General features: G+C 36.9%; 5 protein-coding genes across 8 annotated transcripts; 2 read left to right on the forward strand and 3 right to left on the reverse strand.

Moving 5' to 3' along the window:
• The first annotated feature begins 1194 nt into the window (after positions 1–1194).
• On the forward strand, positions 1195–5949 carry LOC148168699 (ras-related protein Rab-37-like). Of its 4 annotated transcripts, XM_088045590.1 has the most exons (8): positions 1195–1476; positions 1521–1710; positions 3217–3327; positions 4640–4750; positions 4816–4924; positions 4971–5081; positions 5126–5267; positions 5315–5949. In XM_088045590.1, the coding sequence occupies exons 2-8, from the start codon at positions 1531–1533 to the stop codon at positions 5424–5426; spliced, it is 876 nt and encodes a 291-aa protein (XP_087901716.1). In that variant the 5' UTR covers positions 1195–1476; positions 1521–1530; the 3' UTR covers positions 5427–5949. The 4 variants fall into 4 exon arrangements, with proteins under 4 accessions (XP_087901716.1, XP_087901715.1, XP_087901714.1 ...); XM_088045589.1 differs by lacking the exon at positions 4640–4750 and having other exon boundaries at positions 1201–1476; positions 1530–1710; XM_088045588.1 differs by lacking the exon at positions 4640–4750 and having other exon boundaries at positions 1202–1476.
• On the reverse strand, positions 5435–14842 carry LOC148168700 (uncharacterized). Its single transcript, XM_088046237.1, is given in 38 exon segments — positions 5435–5566; positions 5613–5728; positions 5775–5914; positions 5948–6013; positions 6072–7276; positions 7323–7549; positions 7598–7941; positions 7986–8194; positions 8241–8384; positions 8430–8610; positions 8663–8690; positions 8729–9168; positions 9214–9359; positions 9407–9547; positions 9593–9788; positions 9833–9897; positions 9953–10019; positions 10155–10390; positions 10439–10996; positions 11042–11416; positions 11460–11845; positions 11901–11909; positions 11989–12039; positions 12109–12128; positions 12188–12190; positions 12233–12350; positions 12417–12435; positions 12504–12532; positions 12627–12855; positions 12929–13001; positions 13034–13081; positions 13193–13240; positions 13279–13318; positions 13349–14174; positions 14223–14490; positions 14543–14585; positions 14635–14804; positions 14835–14842. Coding segments are annotated over 38 exon segments (7404 nt in total).
• Positions 14843–14913: 71 nt separating this feature from the next.
• On the reverse strand, positions 14914–16689 carry LOC148168701 (uncharacterized). The gene is made up of 5 exons (XM_088044770.1): positions 16431–16689; positions 15915–16382; positions 15716–15867; positions 15490–15669; positions 14914–15440 (listed from the first exon to the last, which is right to left on the reverse strand). The coding sequence occupies exons 1-5, from the start codon at positions 16495–16497 to the stop codon at positions 15309–15311; spliced, it is 999 nt and encodes a 332-aa protein (XP_087900896.1). The 5' UTR covers positions 16498–16689; the 3' UTR covers positions 14914–15308.
• Positions 16690–16706: 17 nt separating this feature from the next.
• Positions 16707–18509, forward strand: Mps1 (dual specificity protein kinase monopolar spindle 1). The gene is made up of 4 exons (XM_088044769.1): positions 16707–16953; positions 17003–17674; positions 17723–18104; positions 18156–18509. Exons 1-4 carry the CDS (start codon positions 16862–16864, stop codon positions 18423–18425), a joined length of 1416 nt encoding a protein of 471 aa, XP_087900895.1. The 5' UTR covers positions 16707–16861; the 3' UTR covers positions 18426–18509.
• Positions 18510–18649: 140 nt separating this feature from the next.
• Positions 18650–25011, reverse strand: NSD (Nuclear receptor binding SET domain protein). The gene is given in 12 exon segments (XM_088044768.1): positions 18650–18927; positions 18930–19098; positions 19143–19300; positions 19351–19534; positions 19578–20097; positions 20145–20334; positions 20381–21640; positions 21722–22835; positions 22888–23027; positions 23077–23187; positions 23234–24646; positions 24846–25011. Coding segments are annotated over 11 exon segments (5286 nt in total). The 5' UTR covers positions 24618–24646; positions 24846–25011; the 3' UTR covers positions 18650–18871.
• Positions 25012–25570: the final 559 nt, after the last annotated feature.

The following is a 25570-nucleotide window of genomic DNA, read 5'->3' on the forward strand; positions in this document are numbered from 1 at the left end:
AAGGCCATGACTCCTCTTTGTCTCAGACTATAATTTAGAGAGTAAACCCACTAAACTTGAAACTGTATTAACTGCACAGAAAATTTATAATTATTATTGACCTATAATTCGAATTTTTGGAAATTTGTACTTTTGGGGGAAGCCAAAATCTCCACTATTTTTCTACTAATTATTTTTCTATTTTTAACAACTTTCAAACTTAAAAAAAAATTGCATTTGATTCATTATTTTACGTAGGACAAAAATTTGGTTTCCTCTGGGACTATAAATTTGAAATTTCAAACAGTTATTAACTTCAACCCCTTTATTAAGAGGGCCAAAATTTTGAATTATAGACATAGATTTAGAGTTTTGAGAATTTTTTTGCCACATGGAATCTTCAACCTTCAATTAGTTTTATTACAGATAAATTACTTTTCATACTAAATTTAATCTTAGTTTAAATCTTGATAAAAAGAGATCTTAGTTCATCACATCTTAATAAAAAAGAAAAGTCCCCACAAAATGGGTGACTAAATTTTTTCTCTAGCGCATCCACCATTTATCTATTTTATATTTTTCAACTTTAACTGAATTTTACAGAGTTGAAACTGATTACAATGTATGAAGTCGTAAACTAGTAGATAAATAAAAATCGTTATGACTTTTTACTCATAGAGTATACACCAATTTTTAATTATTTAATGACTAATTAAATTCCCAGTTTCATAAAATTACAACATTGTTTGACTGGCGTATCGAGTTTGTAATTAAAATATTGGGACTCGGTTTAAAATCGGTAATCAATAGACTTTATTAGTAATTTTTTGTGTGCTTAATTACCATAGCTAAATTTATCGTCGTTTTCAACTAATTTTATTACGATAAAACTAGAAAAGTGTTATCTGTATTTCAAAAAATTGCATTTTTATCTCTGCGACAACAAAAAACATTATACATTCATTTTTCCTGATAAGAATAGAATCAGCAAATCCACTCAATTTAATTAACTCTTGAAATACCTCCGGCGTATAACCTTGTCGAAAATAATGGATATATTCCACCCACGATGCGTTATTATTAAACTAAATTAAACACATTGATATCTTTGTGATTTGTCACTCAACTGTGAACAGCCAACACAACCTGAGAATTAATGAAAACGCTTTTTGATCCTTACTTGTTTCGAATAGACACTGAATCAATCCAAGCATTCAATTTCAATTTCAATAGATGTAAAAAGCAGGAAAGCTTCATTCTCCGCGCATTTTAAAAACGCGTTGTACGAGCTTGCAATCTTCAATGAGCTTTGGGCGTGTGTGTCTCCGTGGGCGTTCATTGATCCTAGCGAGTCCTTATCATAGTGGGTCGACGAGGATCAACATGGCTGCTACCTGAATTTCTCAAGTGACCGAATTTTTCAATTTCTCGTGTCCACACGTCATCTTCCAAGTGTACATATGCTATTGAAAGTGGAGCGCAACAGGAGTCAATTCGGTATGTGATCAAATAGAATTAGACTTTAATTCGATTGATCTCAGTGTCGGCAGGATGGCAGCCGACGATAGCATGGACGATGATGTGTTTGAAGATGTCGATAGTTTGAGAGTTTCGGGGAAGAAAGCTAACACCCCCTCTCCGACAGGGTATCGCGATTATAAGCCCCCAGCTGAAGTTCTCAAACTGTGCCAAAGCGATGTCATTGAAGATACGGAAACGATTGTGCATAAGGTACTAAATTTATATTTTTTTTGTTTCTAGATGAAAAAAAACACATGTTCGGTCGGGTTTCACATAATTTAATTTTAATAATTCGTCTAGGGAGTTGGAAACTTACAACTAGTTGCAATTATAGACGTTGAATTAATTATTTCGTTGTCTCGTCGTTGTAATTATCCTCAAAGGATGCGTTTTGAGGGATCTTCCTTAATAATGCAGCTTCAATTCTCAATTCAAGCAGATTGCTATTGATTTCTTTTCCGGACAAAGAGTAAATTAATTCTGACGTCAACGTGGAATGTTTTTAAATGCCATTTGTACAGAAACCTTCTTTCAGGATAATTTTATTAACAATTTTATGGTATAAACATGTCCGTAAAGCTTAAAGTATTATTTTCTAGGAACATAAATTGTTATAATTCTTAACAACAATTTTGCTCATTTTGTCATTTTGATGGACCCAGAAGTTTTTTATTATAAATGATTTTTGGACTTTTGGAGCTCATTGTTTGAAGACAATAATAATCATTTATAAATTGGTAGAGATAAAAAATTTGCATCGTAACTTGTGCATTTTTTTTTTTTAAGTTTTTCTTTGTTTTTAGGATAGGTTTTATAAGAAATTACATAAGTACCAATAAATTATTCAGTTGATTACTGTCTTTTATCCAGGAATCATTGTTTGATATTTTCGATGGATTATCGTGATTTTCGTGTAGTCAAAACGGCACATAATGTGCAAGTTATCTATGGTGAAATTCGTTTCTCTGATTAGCGGTTTTTCTCTGGAGAATTATTTGTATTTTCTGAATTGAAAATCAGGCATAAAACGTTTATTTTTATTTATTTTGTGTCTTCGGATGTACATGGCTAAAACTCACGGTTAATGATTCGATTTTAGAGAAAATTTTGGAATTTTTTAGACGCAGAGTAGATGAAATTTAATTTTATAAACTTTTCTGATTATTGGCCGCGGTAAGGCGTCTTTTTTTCATCACCATGTATATTTTTTTGCAACGTTAAAATGGTCTCTAGAGGCCAAATTGTAAATTAGTTCTTTAAGAACTGTTCATATTAATGTTAATCCGATTTAAATGGGCATTTCAAGAGAAAATAACGAAACCTAATTTATAACGCGACTTAAATTTCATTACTTTCAGTTAATTTCAACTGAACCGTCACACTAAATTAATCCAAAATTGGATGTCCTTCGTAATTTCTATAAACAAAGCTAAAGAAAGACATCTCACATCGTAAAAATTTACTTAAGCCTCTGTTGAAAGAGAAGAATTTGATATTTCCATTTACACTTTGCATGTTAATGGAATAACCGTTGGCAGATGAATGCAGCACCCTTTTTCTTATCACATGAAACTTGACGTTTTATCAGAAATCTATGTTTTAGGGGGGCTATAACATTCTCTCGTAAAGGGTCGGAATAATCAATAAGTGCCTGTCTAAACAAAATGAGATATGACGAAAAATGTCATCAGATTAATCTTAATTAAAACTTTTCAGACAATCCTCCTCGGCGACAGCGGCGTGGGAAAAACGTCTCTCCTCGTCAAATTCGACACTGGAAAATTTCAATCGGGCAATTTTTCCGCTACAGTGGGCATCGGTTTTACGGTAAGTCCCACCCCCAGCAATGCATTCTGTCATGACGTCACCTGCCTCCAATTATTCACTTTTGTTGACGGGGGAACGATACAAATTCGCGATAGAAGAGAACGTCAGGTGAACAGTATCCATAGAAACATCAAATGACTGGGTTAGTAAGCGCCCGGCGCAATATCGAAAGCTTTCATTAAGCTCCGTAAACAGACGAGTTTTCAGCGGGTGTCCCCTAATAAACTGCGATTTTTATTATCGGCCTAGAAAGGAAGTGTTTTTATCGCTGGGAATGTATTAAACCAACCGTATGTCATTGCTATATTGCTTATTTAAAATTCGGTTATCAGTTGGTGTGGACTTGACATAATGAACGGTGAAGAAGCTAATTATTATAGACGAGTGGTGCGTGTGAAACCTACAAAAAAGCTCTGTTATGATGAGGAAACGTGCAGAACATACACGGATTCCGTGGCGGGTAATGAAGATCTTGGGTTTTATACGAGGAGAGAGTCGCTTAAAAATGACGAAACGTACGACTTATTCGGAAAGGTAAAGTTTGGAACACTAAATTATTTTGTTTTCTCGAAACTCCAATATATTGATTAACATTTTGTTCCCTTTGATAAATTTAGGGTAATAAAATTAGCCTTCCCCCAACTAAGTGGCATTATAAATTTGAAATTAGTTTTCCTAATTAGTAAATATATTGAACCTACTTAATAATAAGAATCTTCCCTCGATATCGTTAGTCAGCGTATTTTTAGCATTTTCGTTTGATTCAGACGATTTTATTAAGATAATTATTTTAAAAATGTTGTTATCGGCTAATTCAGGCAAATTAAAAGTAACAAAATTGCATTAAAATATCAATAGAAGGACGTTAAATTTATTTGTTCACTGATCAAGCCGCCCCTCTCAATAATTTCATTCGAAACGACCTTTTTATTTTAGCACTCAGGGGATATAACTTCACAGAACTGAGATTATTGAATTCGCGATTTATCGAATTGCAGTTTAACTATAAATGTTCCTGAAAATCATTCCCAATGAAATAAAATCGTTACTTTACCAAAATACACACAGCAGAGCCGTTTTTATTTTCTCCTAATCGCCCGGCTGATTTCATAATTACGTTACATAATTAAACAGATTTAAAGAATTTTCTCCTTTTATGTTTGACTATTTTAAATGACATTTTTTATTTCAATTTTTCGAACCTTTGTAAGATTCTTGCAGAAGCCGAGCGCGACATTTTAATACTCTAAAGTTATTAGTAATTTTAGCGTTCCGTTTCTAGTTTTTCTTGTATTAAATTTCAAATCAATAGGTAATGTTACTGGGCGACTCCGGAGTGGGCAAAACGTGCATTTTGATGCAATTCCGAGACGGCTTATTTCTCGGCGGTAACTTTATTTCAACCGTAGGCATTGATTTCAGGGTGAGAATGCATTGCTGGTATCTTTCAATGATTTTCAAATCGACATTACGATCGTTATTTTTTAGAATAAAGTAGTAGCAGTAGATGAGATTAAAGTAAAATTACAAATATGGGACACTGCTGGACAAGAGCGATTCCGAAGTGTCACCCACGCCTATTACAGAGACGCACATGGTGAGATTTCCTGCAAAACCGCGAGATCAAACAAGTTGTGTTTCAGCTCTTTTACTTTTATATGACGTGACCAATAAGACTAGTTTTGATAATATCCGAGCTTGGCTGAGCGAAATCCGAGAGTACGCTCAAGACGATGTGGTGATAATGTTGCTGGGTGAGTTTCGACGTTTTAGAAACTGTAATTTAAAGTAATTTCAGGCAATAAAGCAGACTGCGGAAGCGACCGAGCTGTGCGAAGAGAAGAAGGAGAGAGATTAGCACGGGAATACAATGTAGCTTTTATGGAGACTTCCGCGAAAAGTGGACAAAACGTAGAGCTCGCTTTTTTGGCAGTTGCGAGGTAGTTTTCGCAAGTTAATGAACGTTTAATTCTTGATTGTTTATTAGGGAGTTGAAGTATCGACAAACTGGCAATCGTCCTGACAACGCCAAGTTTTCAGTTCAAGATTACGTTAGAGAACAAACACAAAAACCGCCTTGTCCTCCTTGTATCACATAAGTGACATTTTATTGGGACCCACAATTACTAAGCCTGAACTGAACAATACGAACAACACCAAGAAAAGCAGTTTCTTTGTGACTATGATGACAGTCTGTGATAAAAACAGACTGGGACAAAGTAGTTTGGTTGTACAGGTGCTTAATATTACAATGTCGTAGTGTGCAAATCATTTTTACTACCTACTTCGTGGTTTATTCCAATTACGTGTTCTCTACCTCCAGCGTTTGCTATTAGAGAACGGGTAATTGGTAGGTGTGCCCTTGTAACCATATCATTCGTACTGAAAATTAAAATATCTGCTATTGATAGAAGATGTACCAATCGAATTATTAGAGGACTACTAACTGATATTATTGATGACATTGTTAGAACAATAATTTTTAAATAATATACACTCTGGATAGGACTCTCGAGTATATTGTTTGTATAGTGTTAGGGGATTAAAATATCTATATTCTGTTACTTGGTGTATAACGGCGGAAAATCTTTAAATAAATTATTTCTATGGTCAGCCTCACAATTCGAGAATTATTTCCCAGCATAAAAATGGTGGAGGCGCCGGGCCAAACACTAAATATTCTTCACTTAGTTTTAATCAGAACATCAAGTCTAATTACATTTAGTTTTAGCATTAAATCACACCGACGGAGCATTTCCTGCGTCCCTGCGATCATCCTGTCACACTCCTTACAAAACTGATATTTATCCTCCTCTTCCTCCATTAATTCTTCGAGTAACAAACCCACCGCCCTCCTCGCTTCAGTAATTCTTTGCTCATCAATAAGCGAAATCCTTTTTCCTTTCATTCGTCCCTTAAAAAACACCTCAACTTCATGCATTTCGTGCTGATGGAAAAACTCTTTGCAGAACGCCCCCATTGATTTGAAATCAACTTTGACGTACTCCAGAGCTCTGTTTCTTTTAATAAAGTTACGTGTGACGTGCTCCATTATTTTCATCCTAACTGTTTTCATTGAATAACTGTTTAAATAAAGAAACTTGTCAGATTTGGAGAGAATTTTAGTTGTATTTTCTTGTCCGGATCTCAAACGAGCGTACTTGTACCAGAGGAGTCTGGGTAGGTAGTTTATTCGTTCTTGAAGGTAATTTTTGAGGTTGTATTCTTGCGTTTCTGAAGAGAATTCTAGTTGGGATTCTGTGTACGACATCACAATTACCGTTTCTAAAAGAACCGCGCTGCATTGAAGAACGATAGCGTACACAGTTACGTAGAAATACGACATTTTGTTGATCGTGAATCTGCGAATATTCACCGCTTTAGCTTGAAGATACATCATAACTAACTGTCGCAATGTGTTTAAAAATTCGTGTACATCTTCGTCCTCGTCTCCAAACAACAGCATGATAACCATTGTATACGTAATCACAAAGACAAGAAATCCCATAAAAACGGAAAGAATAGGGGCTGTTGTTAATATTAAAGTCCGCTCCAATATTCGAAACATCAGTCCAAATCGAAGAAACTTCCACAGACGAACAGTGGAAATACAAATTAGAATAGCCGCAAAGACCTTCATGAAATCGTCGATGTAAAAAATGTAGAAATAGCTCACAAACTCGTTTTTCTTCGCATGTTCCAGCTTATCGAGATACGATTTAATCATCTGTTTTCTCAGGATGAAGAAAACTATACAAGCTACACTCATCGCGATGATGAGGAAATCCACCAAAAACCACGTGTCTTTGTAAAAGTACCGAATCTTCTTTATGGTACCGAAGGCTTGTTTCAGGAATAAAACCCCAACCCATAGCAAAAAAAGGAAGAGGGAGACGAAAGTGATCGTCTGGAGTTCGTTGCCAACAAACAACATTCTTGCCGTTACCACCTAGGAAACAATATCAAGAGTTTGATCGGGGGCCGTTTCCACTTACTCTGATTCTGGTGGACGTGTATCCGCTCACACTCTGTTCAAACAGCAGCTCCACGGAGTTAAACAAATTGTAGTTTGCATTGTACGTCAAAAATTCAATAAAAACCCCTCTGCTGTCTCCATCCAGCCAAACTTTCCGGAACATCTCCCGGAAATTGGCGTACGAGTTGTACAAGCTTCGACCTAGATAACTGATGTAGCCACCACCAGAATACATGCTAAATTCTCCTAAAAAACGCATTTTGACAAAGAAAAGTTTGTAGAAAAAATCCGTACCTATAGCCCCAAAAGATCCAGCTTTTAGTGCCGGAACATGCACCCAAATCCCTCGTAACCGATCAAACTTTAAATACTCCAAATGTGTCTTCTTTCCATATCCAAAAATTCCAGTCTCGGTGTTATACAAAGATATTTCTCGAGAACAATTCGCTTCGATAAAACTCATCGGTTCGACCACCGTACAAATATTTGGTCTTATTCGGAGTTGTCTAAATCGTATGACTCCCATATATTTATTATTCATGTCTATGGTCATCGCGGGTTCCGACGTTACAAAATTTCCGTACCATCTTAACGGTTGGATTGCTGGTACGAGAGTTGTGCTCACATACTCGTAGAAACTTAAAACAGTTGTTATGTAACTACTTTTTTATTGTCGACATACTCGTGAATTGATGAGATATCGTGAAAATCGGCACTCCGTGTGTGAACACCCTGTACCATTTCTTCTACTGATATTTTTCCTCGTACCAAGAAGCGATCCTTATCACTTAACACCACTAAGTACAAAATGACGACGTAAATACCAAACATCACGAGATCCTCAAGTTCTGAAGCGATGTCACGTCGGTGTTTCACAATTTTTTGTTTTATCTGAAAAAAATCTTTGTATTGTCTTTCAGGTCGTACAAACATCAACTTGTATTGTTGTGTTCTTCATGGGCTTATATAAATGAGTAAAGTACGGTCGCAACAGCTTGGCGTCGAAGTTTTCATACAAAATAATTCTTTGGTTCTCTGTTGCTTGCCAAATTTCTTTTAATTTCTTGCGGATGTGGTACCTCTGTAAGACACTCAGGAATAGTAGAAGTGAAGAAATTAATCTTACCGTCTCAATCCGACAGAGGTTACTCTGGATGAATGTAAAAATTGGTTCGTAAATAAAAATATTGAGAAATAAAGCTATGCCGCAGGTGGTTAACCACATCAGACTCTTGTTGAAGGGTGACCAAAATCCGAAAACAATCAAAAAAGATGTGGAGATGCTTATTAACAAAACTAGGATAATCCTACAACACAAATAACACGACTATTTTTCTTTGAATTTTCTCAACGTACCACCAAACGATTGCAATTTCGGATAGCGGCCCTTGCTCAAAAATCTCCATTTTCGAGGATCTAAAACACACTTCTTGCTCAAATAAGTTTAATAAAATCGTACGGAATGGTACCGAAAACCCCAAACAAGAGCAAGATGTACCAGAAAAGTAGGAAAAGAACCAATAGCAGACAAAGAAATAGTAGCAACATCAACTTTATACTCTTGATCGAACCCATCTTGTAGTTGAAGCAGTGGTACTTCTGTCAATACCAAAATCACCATGAAGGTTGTCACAACTATGGAAAGTACCACAGTAAGTCTATTCGCGTATGAGAAATTTTCTTCGTCTTGTATCAACCACCAAGTGTGGTACTTCCAAATAAAATTGATTTTACTAAACCAATGAGTTTTTGTCGGTGTTAACTCCACATATGCATCTCCTTTAATGACCGCAAAACGTTTTTTAACTTTAAAGTACCAAAATGAGTACTTTTGCATATCGTAGATGGTGATATTTTTACAGTACCTAGAATGGTACGGTTAGTTGAGAAACATAGTTTCAAGAACAAACCAATCTGGACTTGGACCCGAACAATCAAACCACAATTCTATTTTGGTGATATTTCCGAGATGATACTTCGCAGTCAGAAGAAACAGGTCGGTACTGAATTTTTGCAACAAACGGAGTTTCGGGTCAGGATAATTTAACACATGGGGCTGGAACGTACAATGAAGACAAAAAAAAAATGTGTTGTATGAGAAACCTCGCTGGCCGCCTTCTCTCCAATAATTCGAATCGTTACGTTGGAAGTGGTACCGGAATTGGAATAGCTACCAGTCTGTACAGAAATTAAGTACGCAAAGAGATGACTTCTATTGTTATCTGCTAAATAGTACGCTTCAGTCTTGAAAAAATTATTTAGTATTGACAATGTTGAATTGGAACTTACTTGACTTTCAATTGCGGAGAAAATTAGTAAAACGCAGTAAACACCAATTGTAATTGCAAGAGTTATAAAAATTATTGGACATGCTTGGAATTCCATTTCGATGTCGTCAGGGATAACTTCTCGTAAAAGCGTTTTTATGCTGGAGTTGTGGGCGGCAATAACGGAGAAATTTGTGCATCCACATTTGATGAGAGTGCTGTTTTGGACTGCTACGGACTAATTAATAAAAAAATTAATTACTCAAATAAATGGTCTTTATGTTCAAATTTTTGGATTTTCTGTCTGTTGGATTCCAAGATTTTGCTCTTTTTTGAAAATTTGTTGTTTGGGATATTGGCAATTTGACATAAGAAACCAAACAACATGCGCCAAAAAGAGATTTAAAGCGGTGTTAATTGACTCAGAAAATTGAGATTTAGTGTATTTACTATAAAAATGGTGGATGCGCCGGGCAAATTAATCTTACTTTTTTGAACAAAATCGACAAACAATTAAGTGATCCAACTCGAAATAAATATAAGCTCAGCAAATTGCATTTTTTACCTTGCAATATGATTCCCACGAGTTCTTCGACTCCACCCAACGAATACAACTCGTAACGACTGAACTAAAATTGTATTCAAAGGTTTTGACTGAACTTTGCGCCACCACCGTTTTATTGGGCAAAACTCCCAAGAAGCACCAAATCCCAAACTCATTCTTGTTCTCAAATTCGATCACATTAGTACTATTTGAAATTGTGGTCGTATTAAACATGAAGTCTTCAGCTGTTGGAAATTTTAACTCAGTCATCACAACCTGTTAAAATAGTTAAAATAGTTAATTGCTATTTATCAAGAACATCACTTCTAAAATTTCCTCCTCGGGTACCTCAACAAACTCGATTCTTAAGTTCTGTCCCATAGCTAAATCAATTCGTCTGACTTTAATAGCTCGACTTAACTCTTCCCCAGATAAATTTTCGTAGTTTTCCGGAACAATGAAAGTGTCATGAGTATATTCAACAGTGACGTTCGATTGATTTTTTATAGTGAAAACCAAATATGCAGGCTCGTGGAAAGTTGTGATTCGGTCCTTACAAGTTGAATGCCAAAATTCAAGACTTGCAATGTTTGTTGATACTCGGACGTGGCCACGGTTCCACCAAAAGAGATCTTTGCTCCACACCGACATTAAAATGTCGTAATTATGACTATCATCAGCGAAATCTTTAGATGGGATCAAAATCACTCCTTGTGAACTGATATTACTTTCGTATAATACTTTTCCTGCGTCTTTGGCCACCACTGTTGAGCTTTGATCACCCGCAACTTCAACAAATTTTTCGCCCGGCGCTGTGGTCATAGCGGCAATTTTCGCAGACATACTGGCGGATTTAATAATGTTGTACGTCGCTTCTTTCAACTGGAATTAAGAATTTTGTCGGAAATCTCACGAAAAGAGACTCACGTTTTGAATGTTTTCATAAAAGTCGTCTTTGTAGTCAACGTAGTTGTCGTAATTTTCCGTTATCACGATTTCGTTTTCCATTGGAGCTTCTGTTGAAACGTTAAATTCGAGAGGTGCGATAACTTGAAAATTTGGGTTAGTATTGCTTTCCAGACACTTGTTTAGAGTTTTCGAAACCTTCCCAGACTCGAAGCCGAGTTTGTAAGGAAACTTTTCATTTTTTATAAAGTCAAGGTGTTTTTCCATCATTTTTTTACAAAGAGTTGTACTAAGTTTAGCAAGATGCGGATCTGTTCGTTTTGGTGCGTTTTTATTCATGAGCTGTGTAATAGATTTCCCCATTCGGTCAATTTCAGCAAGTGAAGTAACTTCTGTCTGGAAATTCTAATTAAATTACGTTTAAAACTGCGTGTATTACATTTAGTAGATCCAGAGACGCATCGTACTTTAAATTTTGGATAAAAGTGTTCATTTTAGTGTCGTTAGAGTTCTCAGCCACCAAGCGATCCACTAGTGCTTGAAACTGGCTTATTCCTTTGTCTCGTTCCTTTGAATCAGAGCTCGTTAATAATTTATGAATCGAGGCCGATTCATTGCTACTAAGTTTGTATAAATTGTCGAAATCTTCTGCTGTGGATAGTTTTTTATCAAGAACTTCGAGATTTATTTTTAGCTTTATTGGGGGACCGCTTTGGAACGAAATGCGAATAAAATAGTTGTTCACCTTGGAAGAAGGCAAGACAAATTCGGTTTCAAAGGCGTTAGGGTAGTAGTCGTCCATCATTACTATTTCTTTGGATGGATCTGGAAATTACAATAAAATAGAACAATTATTATACTCATTACAGCGATTAATGACTTTCGTTAGCTGAACGCGAAAGAAATTTATATGGGATTAAAACCCAAAAGTCTCAAATTCTCAGGTTGCCAGTTTGTAAGATTCAAACATTTTGGGCCTCCCTTTTTCCGAGGACAAAATTTCATGTTTTTAGGTATTGCTGGACGAAGAAATTCTATTTAAACTTTATTTAGCGTAACGTTGCCGTTGCTACTCGGATATTTCCTACGTTTCAATGAGATTTTTAATCTTATTTTATCAAGGTTATTTTTCAATTATTATCTCTTCAAATGAACCGATTGACTCACTTCCTGTCAATTTTCATCATAGAAACGATTGGGGACATATTTCACTGCAATAGAATTTTTATACTATATCTACTAATTTTAATATCAAATTTTTTATTTAAGTAAATATGGACGTAACTTAATAAACAATTATCTAATATGATTTGCGAGTTGCGATCAAAAACTGTAAAGTCGTCAAAATACCACAAGTAAAAAGATTTATATGAGAAATTGAGACAAACTTAATTACCCCAATTAGATCGAATTTTCTAAACCTAAATATGCTTTGCGTATAGTAAAATAATATTGTTCGATACAAAATTTATTTTTCCGGAACCAATAAATACCGATAACAAAAGTAACTACCTACTTACTGATTTTTTATTAACATTTATGCTCATAATTATGTTTGTGTTTTACTATTAACTTGAAACGCAAGAAATTCAGTAGTCCCAATAACGTCTGTGCTTTAACGTTTTGTGTAGTGATAAGAAAAATGTTGCGACTAGAGACAGAAGACCAAAGAAGACGTGCAAGAAGGAATGGATGGACGAAAACATAAGTCCGTAAGTACGAAAGTTATCACTACAGTGGACTGTCAATAATTTGAACCTCGATAATTTGAAGTTTTTTCCCGGTCCCCCCAATTTTTCTCGATAAATTGAAAAATTTCGATGTATTTTGGTCTCCTCGTTAAATTAAAGTAAAATCGAGAAATTTTTTCCCGTCAACACTATAATTTGAATTTTTTCTCCCCCCAACTCTCATTAATTTAAAGTTCTTCCAGAAAAACAAAAAACAGCTGAACAAGCCATTCTTAAAAGTCCCATTGCCGCTTTAAAATGAGATTTAATTCATTTTTTTGACTTATGTCTTTTAATAAAGGGTTCTTGGAAGCTTCGTCGTAACATAAATCTGTTTCACCAGAAGAATTAATAGCTTACAAAATACAAGTTTTACGATATTATGTCAAAGTGGAGTTAGTGGATTTTGCGTTCTCTTCTTTGATTGGTTTGTTTTTTTTACTGTTGTCTGTTTGTCTTTAAACACTCGTTTATTTGATTTTCTTCTTTTCTTTCTCTCAATTATTTGAATCACACTACATTTTGAACTCTCGATAATTTGAACTCTTTGAATGGACTTTCCACCCTTCTGTTTCAAATTATCGTGAATTTACTGTACCTTGTTTCTCCACAGCTACAAACTCGTAATGATTACTTTGTCGATTTCCTTGCTCGCACTTTATTCTGAAGAAAGTTACCATACTTTCCCCAGACTTTGGCTCAACTCCACATTGACTAACCATCGGAGGTGTTGCGAAAGTCAAAGTAAACGCAGCTTCCCCTAATTGCGGTGATGTTTCTGCTAGTTTCACGGTGACGACATATTCTCCAGGTTGGAGAACGTTGTCCCGAATATAAAACTTCAGTCCGTTTCTTCCAAACTCTGTATTCTTTTCATAGTCAAACTGAAACTTTTCGTCCGACGTGCGTCGAATGGTCCATTCATAGTGTTTAGGTTGTATACCAATACAATTCCCATTACACTTTGCCTTAAACAAAGTTGGATTGAAGAAGTTTGAAATGTCCGAAACAGGAGGACAGTTTTTTTCGCATAGAACTGCAATTTCGGCTGCGTTGCCTTTGACGTAGATTGTTTGGGTTGTGTTTCCAGTGGTCGCAAATTTTGATATAACAGTCAGCGTCACAACAAATACTTGTTCCTCCATCATGTATGCAGCAGGAATTTTTAATTTACTGTCTCCCGACACTACTTCACCCTCACAGAACGTTGGAATTTCGATTTTTTGCGTACAACTCCATTTAAATCCAACGTTTGCTCCTGAGCTGCGCTCCAAATTAGGATCTGATGATTCCATTCCGTTTAATTCGATGTCGTTGTTGCTAGCAACAGTTCTACTGCTTCCCCCCATGATTACAGCAACCGGCGGAACAGCAATGTAGTCAAAGTAACATGATGTCTTTCTCATAGGCGGTAAGTCATCTTTCTAAAGTAACAAAGGTAAATATTTACAGAGTTCATAAGCACGACTTACTGGATTTTTCAATGTACCTGTGACAATGACCTTGTACGAACCTGGGTCAACGGAGTATTTATAAAATCTGACCATATCCGCCGAGTTGTAGCTGCTTAAAAATTTCGTTAAATCTAGTTCCATGTTTAAAGTTCTGTCTTTCCATTTGAAAGAGAACCTGTATTTCTGGAGGGGTCTAAGTCTCTTGTGTTCCCCTTCTTTAGACCACCTTAGAAATAAGTTGTATTCGGTAAAACGCTCGACTTTTATAGTGTCGTTTTTCATATAGCTGTAAAATAAATGTTTGATTCCAAACCAAAAAAAAAAGTTCTTTGTGATACCAATTTGCCACGTATGGAAATCCCAGCAATGCGCTTATTGGTTCTAAATAATATAGTTTTCAGCTAGGTATTGGAATTTTAATAGTACTTACTGATCGAGTTGCCGAAAAGTAAGATAAGACAGATAAAAGAACTCATTTGTGCCATTTTTTCAATCACCAATGTGACATTAATACAAAGCTCTCTATTTTGGAAGCTTTTAAGATATTGGATGCTACGCGATTTTATTTTTAAATCCTCAAATTCGCTGTCCTTCCTTGATCTCTTTGGATTGCTTTAGATTTTTTATAACTTGCCCATTTAGATAAAATATATCCTAAAAATCATTTAAATAATCGTCTAGATTAATGGGTATTTAAAAGACAGACGAAATTTATGAATCTTATGTACAATCTTTATTCATATAATATAATAAAAAATATAAATAGATAATATAATAGGTATAAAATATGCCGCGCAGTACAAATATTCAGTATTTGGCAAGAAGACGTGTATGCTTGTAATACTGCCATACGTTAGTACTTAAGCCTATATAAAAGTCTACGTCCTTTAAAAATTAGACTCTCGAGAGTATTTTATAAATTTAAACGTACATTATCAAAAAATAAAACTTTACACGAAGCTAAACTTTCTAAACACCAGATTTTAGCCTAACATCCAAATTGAGAATATTTTTCAGATCTTTATACCACAAACCCATTATTGCCATCAGAAAAATGCAATTTGAGGAATGCTGTAATTTCAGTTCTAAAGAGTATAGTCGGTACTACCTTGTTGGGAAAAGACTATCATATGAAGGTGGTAAGTCTTTGTCTTCATCTACTTGGTTGACACTAGTGTTGGGTTGGGAGACTGATGATCTGGCGCCCACTTGCTCATTCATCTCAATGACTCTAGGCTATAATTGGAGTTATTATAGTTGATTGAAGATCACAGCTACTACTTACAGTTTCACTTATTTGACTCTGAGGTGTTGTTGTGTTTGGACTAGCAAAATTTGATGACCAACAGAATATTTTGTAGGTTTTACAGATCCATAAACATAAAATAAAGAGTGCAAAGACTACAAAAACTGAAGAGACTGCTCCTATCAGTACTTTATTACCATAGTAGTAGTCAATCACATCCTGAAATAACTTAATTAGTTTAGAAATTAGCAAAATGAGTAATTACTGTAGTTTTTGAACATCCATTCTCATCTTCACAGTCTGGTATAGGACAGTTGATATAGGAGTCTAAAAAGAAGCCTGAATAGATACAGAACTCTTTTCTATCATTACTGCAAGGCTTGTATGAAGAGTCCCTCTTTGACACTTGTGAACAATCTACAAACTGAATTTTTAGTACAACTTCTTCATTTAAAGAAACATACGTTTATAAGCAGTAAACACAATACTCAAATCTGTCTCTTCATCATTCTTCAGCTGCTCTCTTGAGACTGAGATTGTAACATCCAACTCCCCTCTCTCATCCACAAAGGCAGTACCTGATGATATGGGTTCTGAAGGATTAGCAAAATTATGATCCATATACAAAGCAGCATTGAATCTCCCACAAAACTTCTGACTGGAAGACCCATCCTTCCGCTCAAATTGTATAAAGTCTATGCATTCATCATTGGTAATGTTTTTACGAAAAATTAAATGTTGTATCACAGCAATAATTCCTTCGCGGGAAGACGAAGTTGTAACTTTGAATCTACATCTATGGTTCACTGTCCAGTCTACAGCATGAGTGTTTAATTGAGTCTGTGTGACAATTAAGCCAGAACGTGGCCCTTTATCTAGCTTTATTTTGGGTTTTCGTGTTAGTGAACACAAGGCGTCGTTTTCCACAGTCACTAAAAGTAAACAGTTATATTTGGGTAGAACAAGGGGGCTCAACTTACTCTCCACATACTGGGACGAATATGGAAACATTATAAATAAAAGAAAGCTGCATCGGGCAAACTCCATTGCGGTTCGAGTTATTTATTTACATTGTTTAAAAACTGAAAAGTTTTACACATTTTCGTATAATTGACACAAGAGTGACAGATGTCAAGTCAAATGTCAAACGCACATTTTACAAAACAAAGAAAATGAATGACGAGAGACTCATTAAACAAAAACCCACTTTAGATAATTCCAAGAACATTGCCAAGGTTGAGAGTTTCTTCCTGCTCTGCTGGAGGTCAAATTTTCTTTAATCCAACCAATTTGTTTTTATTTTAATAGTAACTCTAGTAACTTTTATCACCGCAGTTGGCAATACTGCAACAAGTCCGTTATTTGTTTGACAAGTGACAGGAGTGACAATTCGTTTTGAAATTTGAACAAGATGAGCACAGTTTCAGGGGGTTCTTTTTTATCCAATACCCAACCTGAAAGTAACGCAATTAATGAAAGAAATGCTTTAAGCACTGTTAAAAGGTAACTCTGATTCTTCAGAATATTGTATAATGATTGCTTGTTTTTGTAGACCCCGACAGCCTCAACGCCGGAAGTTTCTGACCATTACACCTTTAAAACTTGATGAAATTCAACGACAAATCGACGAAGCTGACACAGAATGCGAGTGGAATTCACTTTTCAAAGTTTTAGATAGTTCTAATAAAGAGAATGAACAAGATCAATCACAGGAAAAGGAAACGTTGAAGTTGCACGTTCCTAGCGTTCCTAAACAAACTCCAGCTAAACCACCGGAGATAAAAATTAGCTTTGCAACTCCCTGTGTACAGAGTAAACAACCGGATCCGCAGAAAGTCAGTCGAGCTTTGAATTACCAATATGCTACTCCAAATAATAAGATTCCAACAAAAGTGCAATGCAGTGTGAAGGTAGCACCAATGAAGACACCTATAACTAAGTTGTACGCTCCTCAAACACAATCAAAAACTGAATCTGTGCAATCGCAACCTGAGCTTAACTTCAAGAAGATTATAGTAAATAATACTTTGTATGTGATCCTAAATCAGCTGGGGAAAGGAGGTAGTTCAGAAGTTTTTCACTGCTACAGTCCCACCTTGAAAACACATCATGCTATTAAAGTCGTTTCTCTTGAAAACCAGGAATCGGCAGCAGGCTTTGTTAAGGAAGTGGAAATGTTGAAGAAGTTGCAGGGTTGCAATAGGATTATTAAGATGTTTAATTAGTACGTTGTAAAATAATATTGGAAACAAAACTTATATTTCGATTTTAGTGAACTTAAGGAAAAACAGAAGATTTTGCTGGTGGTGTTGGAAGTTGGGAGCACTGATCTAGCCAAAATCCTCAAAGAATCAGTCCTCAACACAACTCATATGCCTTTATACACACTCCTCTATTATTGGATGGAAATGCTATATGCTGTTCAACAGATGCATTCACATGGAATTATCCATTCTGATCTCAAACCTGCTAATTTCTTAAAAGTAGAAGGTTACCTAAAATTAATCGACTTTGGCATTGCCACTTGTATACAAAGTGATATGACTAGTGTGGTCAAAACAGTACCAGAAGGCTCATTCAATTACATAAGTCCAGAGGCCTTAAATAATGTCAGTTCAAATGTAAATAGCCCCAGTGGGAAACCAAAGTACAAAGTAAGATTATCGCGAGTTTTTATTTTATTTTTTATCAATTTTTTTTTTCAGTTGAGTTACAAGTCTGATGTGTGGTCTTTGGGATGTATTTTATATCAATTAGTGTACAGGCGCACGCCTTTTCAGCATATTGCGCAAATTTGGGTGAAATTGGCCACAATTGTAAATCCTGACCACAAGATTGAATATCCAAAGGCAGATTGGGTTCCTCCTAAAATTATCGACACTATCAAAAGATGTTTACAAGTAAACGTGAAGTTGAGACCTTCAGTGGATGATTTAATCGTAGAGTATGAAAACCTTTTCCACTCCTTGCATTAGATTGATCTTTATTAATATTATATACTTTCGTGACAAATGTTAATTGTAATAAGAATTATTTTATATACAGCATATTTTTTGGCATCGTTTTGCTATTTCTGTAGCACTGAAGTGACTACCAAGTTTTGCCAATTCACCTGTTGCTTTTTTCGTACTATTCCCACATTTCCTGTTGTAATTACCTTTAAAAGTTTTCTTGCGTAGTGGTAAATATAAAAACTAACTAATATAAACACTTTATTCAGACAGCTTAAATTTGAGATAACAACCACTGGAATAAATAAAACCTAAAGCATATTATGAGGATTCTATAATATTTTTAAAACATATTATATAATCCGAAATCAAGTTGTGATTCTGTGTTATAAAAAACATCTAAACTACTCTAACAATTTACAACTTAGATATTTCACAGGGGTACTCATGTAGTTTGTTTTTTTTATTTTTTAATATAAATTGGCAGTATTTTTTACATGACTGTTAACACCTACCTCCGTTACAGTCTCCTTTTTCCTCTCTTCTTAACTCTCTTAGCTTTATTTTTCTCCACCGACGCTGAATTCTCGTCTTTGGGCGTTGTTAGTGGAGTTGACGTTTTCCAACCGTTTAATCTCATACTCAAATTCGTGGAATCGAGTTCGTCTGTTTTTGGAACCTCAATAGTCTCCTTCATCTATAAACGACAATAAAAAACTACTTAACATAAATATGACTTACCTGGTCGTGATCAGAACAGACAAATCCCAACGATTTATCGTACCGAACATTTCCTTGGGAATGTGAGGGACAGTAAGAATTTACACACTTCACGCAACATCTGAAGGTGCGTTTGGAACAAATGTTGCAGTTGTGCCACGAACACACCCATTTTCCGCCTAAAAGAAATCAAATCTAGATTGGTTTAGTTAGAGGGTGTGCATTATACCATCAGGCCACGACTCCAAGTTTACGCATCCTAAATGATAATACTTTGTACACATCTTATTATTACAAGCACCAACGTCTCCCATTTTTCCGCAAATAAAGCAAGGATCTTCGATTATGATCACATCGGTTGTCGTCACCTTCTTCTTCTTTGGAGGTTTGGTTGATTTCTTCGGAGGAGCATCCTAAAGAAAACAATGAGTTGTGGAAAAACTACGAGAGACTCACCGGTTTGACTTTCACTCCGATGAAACCACTGCAATTGGGGGCGCCACATTTACACATCTTCTTCTCTTTTCCTATACATTCAAGATTGTAGTTAAATGTCAGTTCTGTATCCGCGGGAATATCACAATTAGCGAAAAGTCCAACTCTGGTGTCGCCATTGACTGTCCATTTCTGTGTCTCACAATTTGGTTGACAGGAATGGTTCATGAAACGAGCCACATTTCCTTTGGGGCCAGCGTCCAACATTCGGTCTTTATCGATTGTTAAGAAATAGTAGTTCTCTTCTTTCTGCTCGTGCATTTTTTGAATGCGCCGCTGATATTCTTGCTCGTCTATGAGCTCGCCAACGTATTCAATCACGAATTGACCTTTGCGAATGGGAGCGAGAGTTTTGAGACCCCAACCGCGGACTGAAGTGCGATGGGGCACCAGAGGTGGGTATTCCCGTTTTTCGAAACGTTGGTTGTTGCAGCGTTCGCCGGCGGGACACACATCGGGGTTGCATTCAGTAAGTAGTAATCTAAACAAAGCGATAAATGTCTTGTTGGGGATTTGTTTAGCACTCACCTGTTAAGACAATCGCTGTCGGGGCCACAAGGATGCGGCTGGTTAGGATCACAGTCACACGATGTCGTATTACTGGTGTTACCGTCAAAGAATAATCTCACATTACCCACGGGTTTATTAACTTTGATTCGGATGTACGGAGGCGGTTTCAGATCGTTCTTCTTTTCAGCCACCATAGTTAGTTTAAATTCTGTAAAGGAGTTCTGTAGACGCCCCAAAACACATCAATCACTTACGTTTCTTTAATTCATGAGCGGCTGCAGCTTCTCCGATGGCTTTGACGAAGGCATTATCCACCCTATTTCTCGATGAATTGGAATGACCCTTATCCCCTTCTTGGAATAGAAAGGTTCTTCCTCGGGACACCCAATAGTGGTTGTATGTCCCGAAGAACTTCACCACAAACTCGCCTTTGTTGTGTGCAATATTCCGGACATTCTCTGGAATCTCATTAGGGAAGAGTATAACAGCCGGCCACCATCTATAAGTCCCCAATTTCACCCACACAATCTCATCGTATAATGGTAGACGTCCCGACTGGCAATCTTCGCAGAAGAAAGTGTCATCTTTGTTGAGGTCCCCAGGCAGACACTCAATGTGGACGCTAGTTGGGCACGTTTCACAACAAATCAAATTGCCGCCTTTGGAACAGATGAAGCACCAATTTGTATTAATAGTCTGTTGCATCCGTTTCCGTGACTTGTCTTTGTAGAAGTGTCTCGGACAAATAATTTGAGACGAGCTCAGGATGTCGGTAGCTGCAGGAACACAGAAATTGCTGGAATGGTATGTTGCTGGACATCGAAGACATTTGACCACTTTGTCACTTGTTACGCGAGAATTGGCAGTATGAGGATCATCTGAAATGCAGGTGTGGCAGACATGACTGGGGCACACGAAAGTATCGTATTGCGCATCGGATTGTTTGTCTTTAGTTCTTTGAATCAGCGACCACTGAGTCTGTGGCCAAGCTTTTAAACATTCAGGATGATAGTACTTCCCGCATTGATGCAATGAACACTTTTGGCGGAACTTGGAACCAGTTGGTGACTCTTCTTTGTTACAAGCCAAACAGTTTGGGGTTTCCCCAGTTGAGCACCTCGCGCATTTGAGGTTTTTTAAACCATCTTCAATTTGTTCGGCAATGTTTTCGTCTTTGGGTTTCTCGTTAGTTACGCAGATGTAGCTAATGTTGTCTGCAGTGACGTGTTTTATGATTGGTACTTCTTTTTTAGTTGGTTTTTGCGTTACAGTCAATGATAGTTTCGATGGACTTTGGAGTTTTTCGAAGGATTCGTCCAGGAAAAGCTCCTCGCTGCTGGAATCTGTAGATTCCGCGTACACCGACTGGTAATCAAACTTCTTCATAATTTCTTTCATGCGCAAGTCGATTTTCTCGGCCAATGTCATTCCTTTGTAGTTGGGGGAGTCGCCCAAATTCGGCAAGGGCTTCTTGGAGCCGACAGAGATGATCTCCACGTTAGTTTGTTCGGTACCTAAAAGTTGTAAATTTATTAATTCCGGATCACACAAAAAATATTAAATTTTATTAAGCAAAATGAAGGAATTGAACTTACCCTTGTCTAGGTCTATAATTTCGTCCTCTGTGTCTTTGACTTCTATGATTTCCTCCGTTTTAACCAGACTTTGCGCGCACGTGTAGTGATAAACCCCATTGCATGAGCCCTTACATTTGAAAATTTCGCCCCCTTGCTCGCAGACCTGGCAAACTTTTTCCTTGGGAATGCCTCTAAAAATATTATTACGTCTATACATCGCTGCTTGCGACTTTAAAGAAACTGGTACTGAACTATTATCGCTAAATTTCGAGTCAGTGTCCGAATTGGAGTATTCGCCAGGAATTTGATGCCTCTTATTGAGAACTTTCGATTCTTTCTCTTCCTGTTCCTGCAAAAAGTTCTCTTCCGTTGAGTCTCTCTTTGTAATTTTCGGTACATCAACATCTTTATTAGTTTCATGTACGATTTCTATAGACTCGTTTCTACTGCTGCGTAGTTTTTTGCGTGCTTCTAGAGCCTCGTTTGAGAACTCTTCTTCTCGAATAAATTTTTTACGAATTTTAGGGTGCTCCTCGGTCAGATCTATGGTGTGAAGAGAGGAATCCTCTTTCTTGTTTGAACGAGTCCGCTTCTCTGGAGAAGGAGTTCCTTCAATCAAAATCGTTCTGACTTCTTCGTCTTGTTTGGATTTCTTGCGACTTGGAGTGACGGGTTCCTCTGTTGAATTGTCCCGAGAGCTACCATTGCATAGTCTTCTCGGGAGCTTCCTGCGTTCCTGTGGGTTAATACGTGTTGAAATCGGTTTGTTCTCTTGTTGTACTTCATCACTGTCCTTTGTGTCAACTTCGACAACTTCCGGAACTTCGTCTTTGATGACAACTTCATCAATTTTAATTTTCTTAGTAAACAAGCCAAGATCTTCAGAAAGTCTAGTCCTCTTCTTGCCCACACCTTCTGGAAAATCATCTAAAACTTCTTTCTTTACTTTCAATTCGTCCAAAGGTTCTTTCTTTGCGCGTTTACAGTCGTACGTGTCAAAAAAGTAATCTAAACGTTCTTGGACTGATCTGTATTTTAGACTCTCCGCCTCATTAACACCAAACTGCCATTTAACTAACTTTGGGGGTTTTACAATGTAGGATTCTTTTATATACGATGCTTTGACTTTATTCTGAAAACGAGACGGATTTAATTATTTTGTTTGTTTAGTTTAATAATAATACTTCTGCTGTGAGGGCTTTGGCCAAACGATCCAAGTCATCTCTTCCGTAATATAATATCAAATACTGCTGGGTCACCCAGGATCTCCGACCTCTGTCACCGAAGAATCGGACGTGGTACACTGGCTGCGTGCGATTCACCACTAAAAGAGGGAAATTAATTTCTTGCTAAATATAAATTAGTTTTCTTACCAAGTTTCTTGTGGATTTGAGTCAGAGGCTCCTCAGTGACCATGCAGGGCCAGTAAGGATGCGTTCCAATTTTGGCCCACACCAAATCCCCCACTTGGAAGTCTATAGGTTCTGCAAAATAGTGTTAATATAATGAGAAGGAATTTTTTATCCTCACCTAGTTTAATGTCTTTAATATCAATCTCCTCTTTTATTTCTACAATTTTCTGGGGCGACCTCTTATCACTTCTCTTGAGAGCTTTTGAATATGGTTTTAACAGAGCTTCCGTTACAGAAATTTGTTTAATTTTAGGAGATATACTCTCCTTTTGGCTCTTTATCTTGAAAGGATTTCTCACTAAATTCGGCTGTTCTTGAGATTCCTGAGCACATGATAAGGGATTAAGAATTACCCTGACTTGTGATTTGCATAGATCTCTGGATATTTTAACAGGATTTATGACTCTAGTCTGTGATGTTGATGGTAACGTGTCTGTTTTAACTTCGTTATTATTGTCGACTTTGGACCTTAAAATTCTAGAAGAGTGATCACCAACAAACTTCCTCTTAGGTGATTTGTTTAGTCTCTTGGGTTTGCTTTTCTCTTGTAAGTTAGCTTGAGACTTTGACTGGTTAAGTTTAGTGTGTTCTAATTCCTGAAACTTCTTTGGAATGACTTTCTGCGCCTGCTTTTGGGTTTTTGAATTAGGAACTCCCAGGGCAGGAATTCGTGACTTTTCAAAATTGGTGTCGTCCTGACAATCAAATACTTTGTCTACTTCAACTTTGTCGCTCATTAACTCATTATAAGACAACAGGTCAAGCACACCACCGCGACTGTAATGAGTTTCATCCTTTGTTAAAACAGGCTCACTGGCATACAGAGGGACAGGGTCTAGTTCTTCAAAACCCCAAGGGTTTATCAAGTTCACATCATTTTCACAGTTCATACCAACATCAATTTTGTTGTTCCTTTCAATCCTTGTTGGGCTTTTAATAGGAATGATTGGCTCATCTGGTAATCCAAAACTTTCAACAATAAAACAATCATTGTCATGTGGTGGCTTCCTTCTATTAGAATACGTTTTTAAAATAGATTTTGGTGTTGTTTTTGTCTCACACAGCTCCACAACTGCTGGTTTTGTGGTAATCAGTTTCAATACTTTGGTTACATCAACTACATTATTTTCAGTTTTGCTTTCAAGCATGCTCTTGAAAAACTTCCGTTCTTTGATGGTGTCATCCAAGCCCCTCTGTAGATTAGCTTTGAAATTGTTGGCTACCTTCATTTCCAAATCATCAAGTTTGGTAAATTCACTACTCATCTCAAAGACCAGCTCTCTTTCAACAGGGGACTTCGGTGACTGGTTTAGTCTCGTTGGAGAGAGGCGCTGTGCAGGCTTCTCCTCAATAACAACCTGATCAGTATTGTAGAAGTCCCGAGAAATTTTCGGGCGCCGACTTCTACCATAGCGACTTTTTCCTCCAGGACTTAGAATTTCGGGACTAGACGACACCGCGACTGTCGGGGAACTGACAGAGCGGTCTTCACTTGACTCCATCACACAATGTCTGCATGGAAGCAAACAGCCTACAACACCAAAGTGAGGTTATGACACCGTTGACGAGAAGCTCTCATGACTGCTAGGCGGCGATTTTCTTGCGAAATACCGCAGAATTACTTTAAATAAACGTGTCCCAATCTTTTTCCACGCCAAAATTTCACAATTTCAACGAGCAAAATCGGAACAGTGTTAGGGGAAAGTTGAACAGCGGAACAGGGAACTCACCATTTAAACGACCAAATCATTGACCTTAATGCATTTCACTAAAACAGTTCACGGGATTTCACATTAAAATTTGATTTGATTTTCGGTGTCGTTGATTTTAATAATGTTGCCGTGTGAAGTACGCCGCGAATTCTTTTTGCACTTTCCCGCGTTTTGACAACACAAATATAATGAAGTTAGCTGTCATTCTTTTCGGTACAAAATTTTAAAAATGACATTTGGAAAAATCAATATTTTTTTATTAAATTTCTTTCTGTTTGTAACTACCAATTATTATATTTGTATGAACTAGAATTGAATTGGGGCCTTTTCAAATCAACAATGAGAGCGTTCAAAATTTTTTATAAAAAAATCTCCGAAAAACCGAGGGGCTGTGAAACAAAAATTCGATCACCCTAACAACGCTCAGTCAATAACATTTTAAGAAAATCTTCAGTCGCGTTCAGTCCCATTTTCAAAATTCTCAGTGCTTTTCCCAATTAAAACAGACCAAAATGTCTTGCTGCCCATCTCCTTGCGGTTCCTGTTGTTCTCCATGCTGCACGCCTTGTTGCACGCCTTGCTGCGTTCCCTGTTGCTGCCCAGCACCATGCGTTTACGTACCATGTGTTGTGCCCTGCTGCGCCCCATGTGCCCCATGCTGCCCAACACCCTGCTGCTCCTCTAAAAAATGCTGTTAGCCGAACCCTCTGAGATGTTGCCCACTCAAGCATGCCTACAATATT

Source organism: Gnatocerus cornutus, chromosome 9, assembly GCF_029298725.1.
Source record: "Gnatocerus cornutus isolate USDA-ARS CGAHR chromosome 9, icGnaCorn1.1, whole genome shotgun sequence".
NCBI classification, from domain to species: domain Eukaryota; kingdom Metazoa; phylum Arthropoda; class Insecta; order Coleoptera; family Tenebrionidae; genus Gnatocerus; species Gnatocerus cornutus.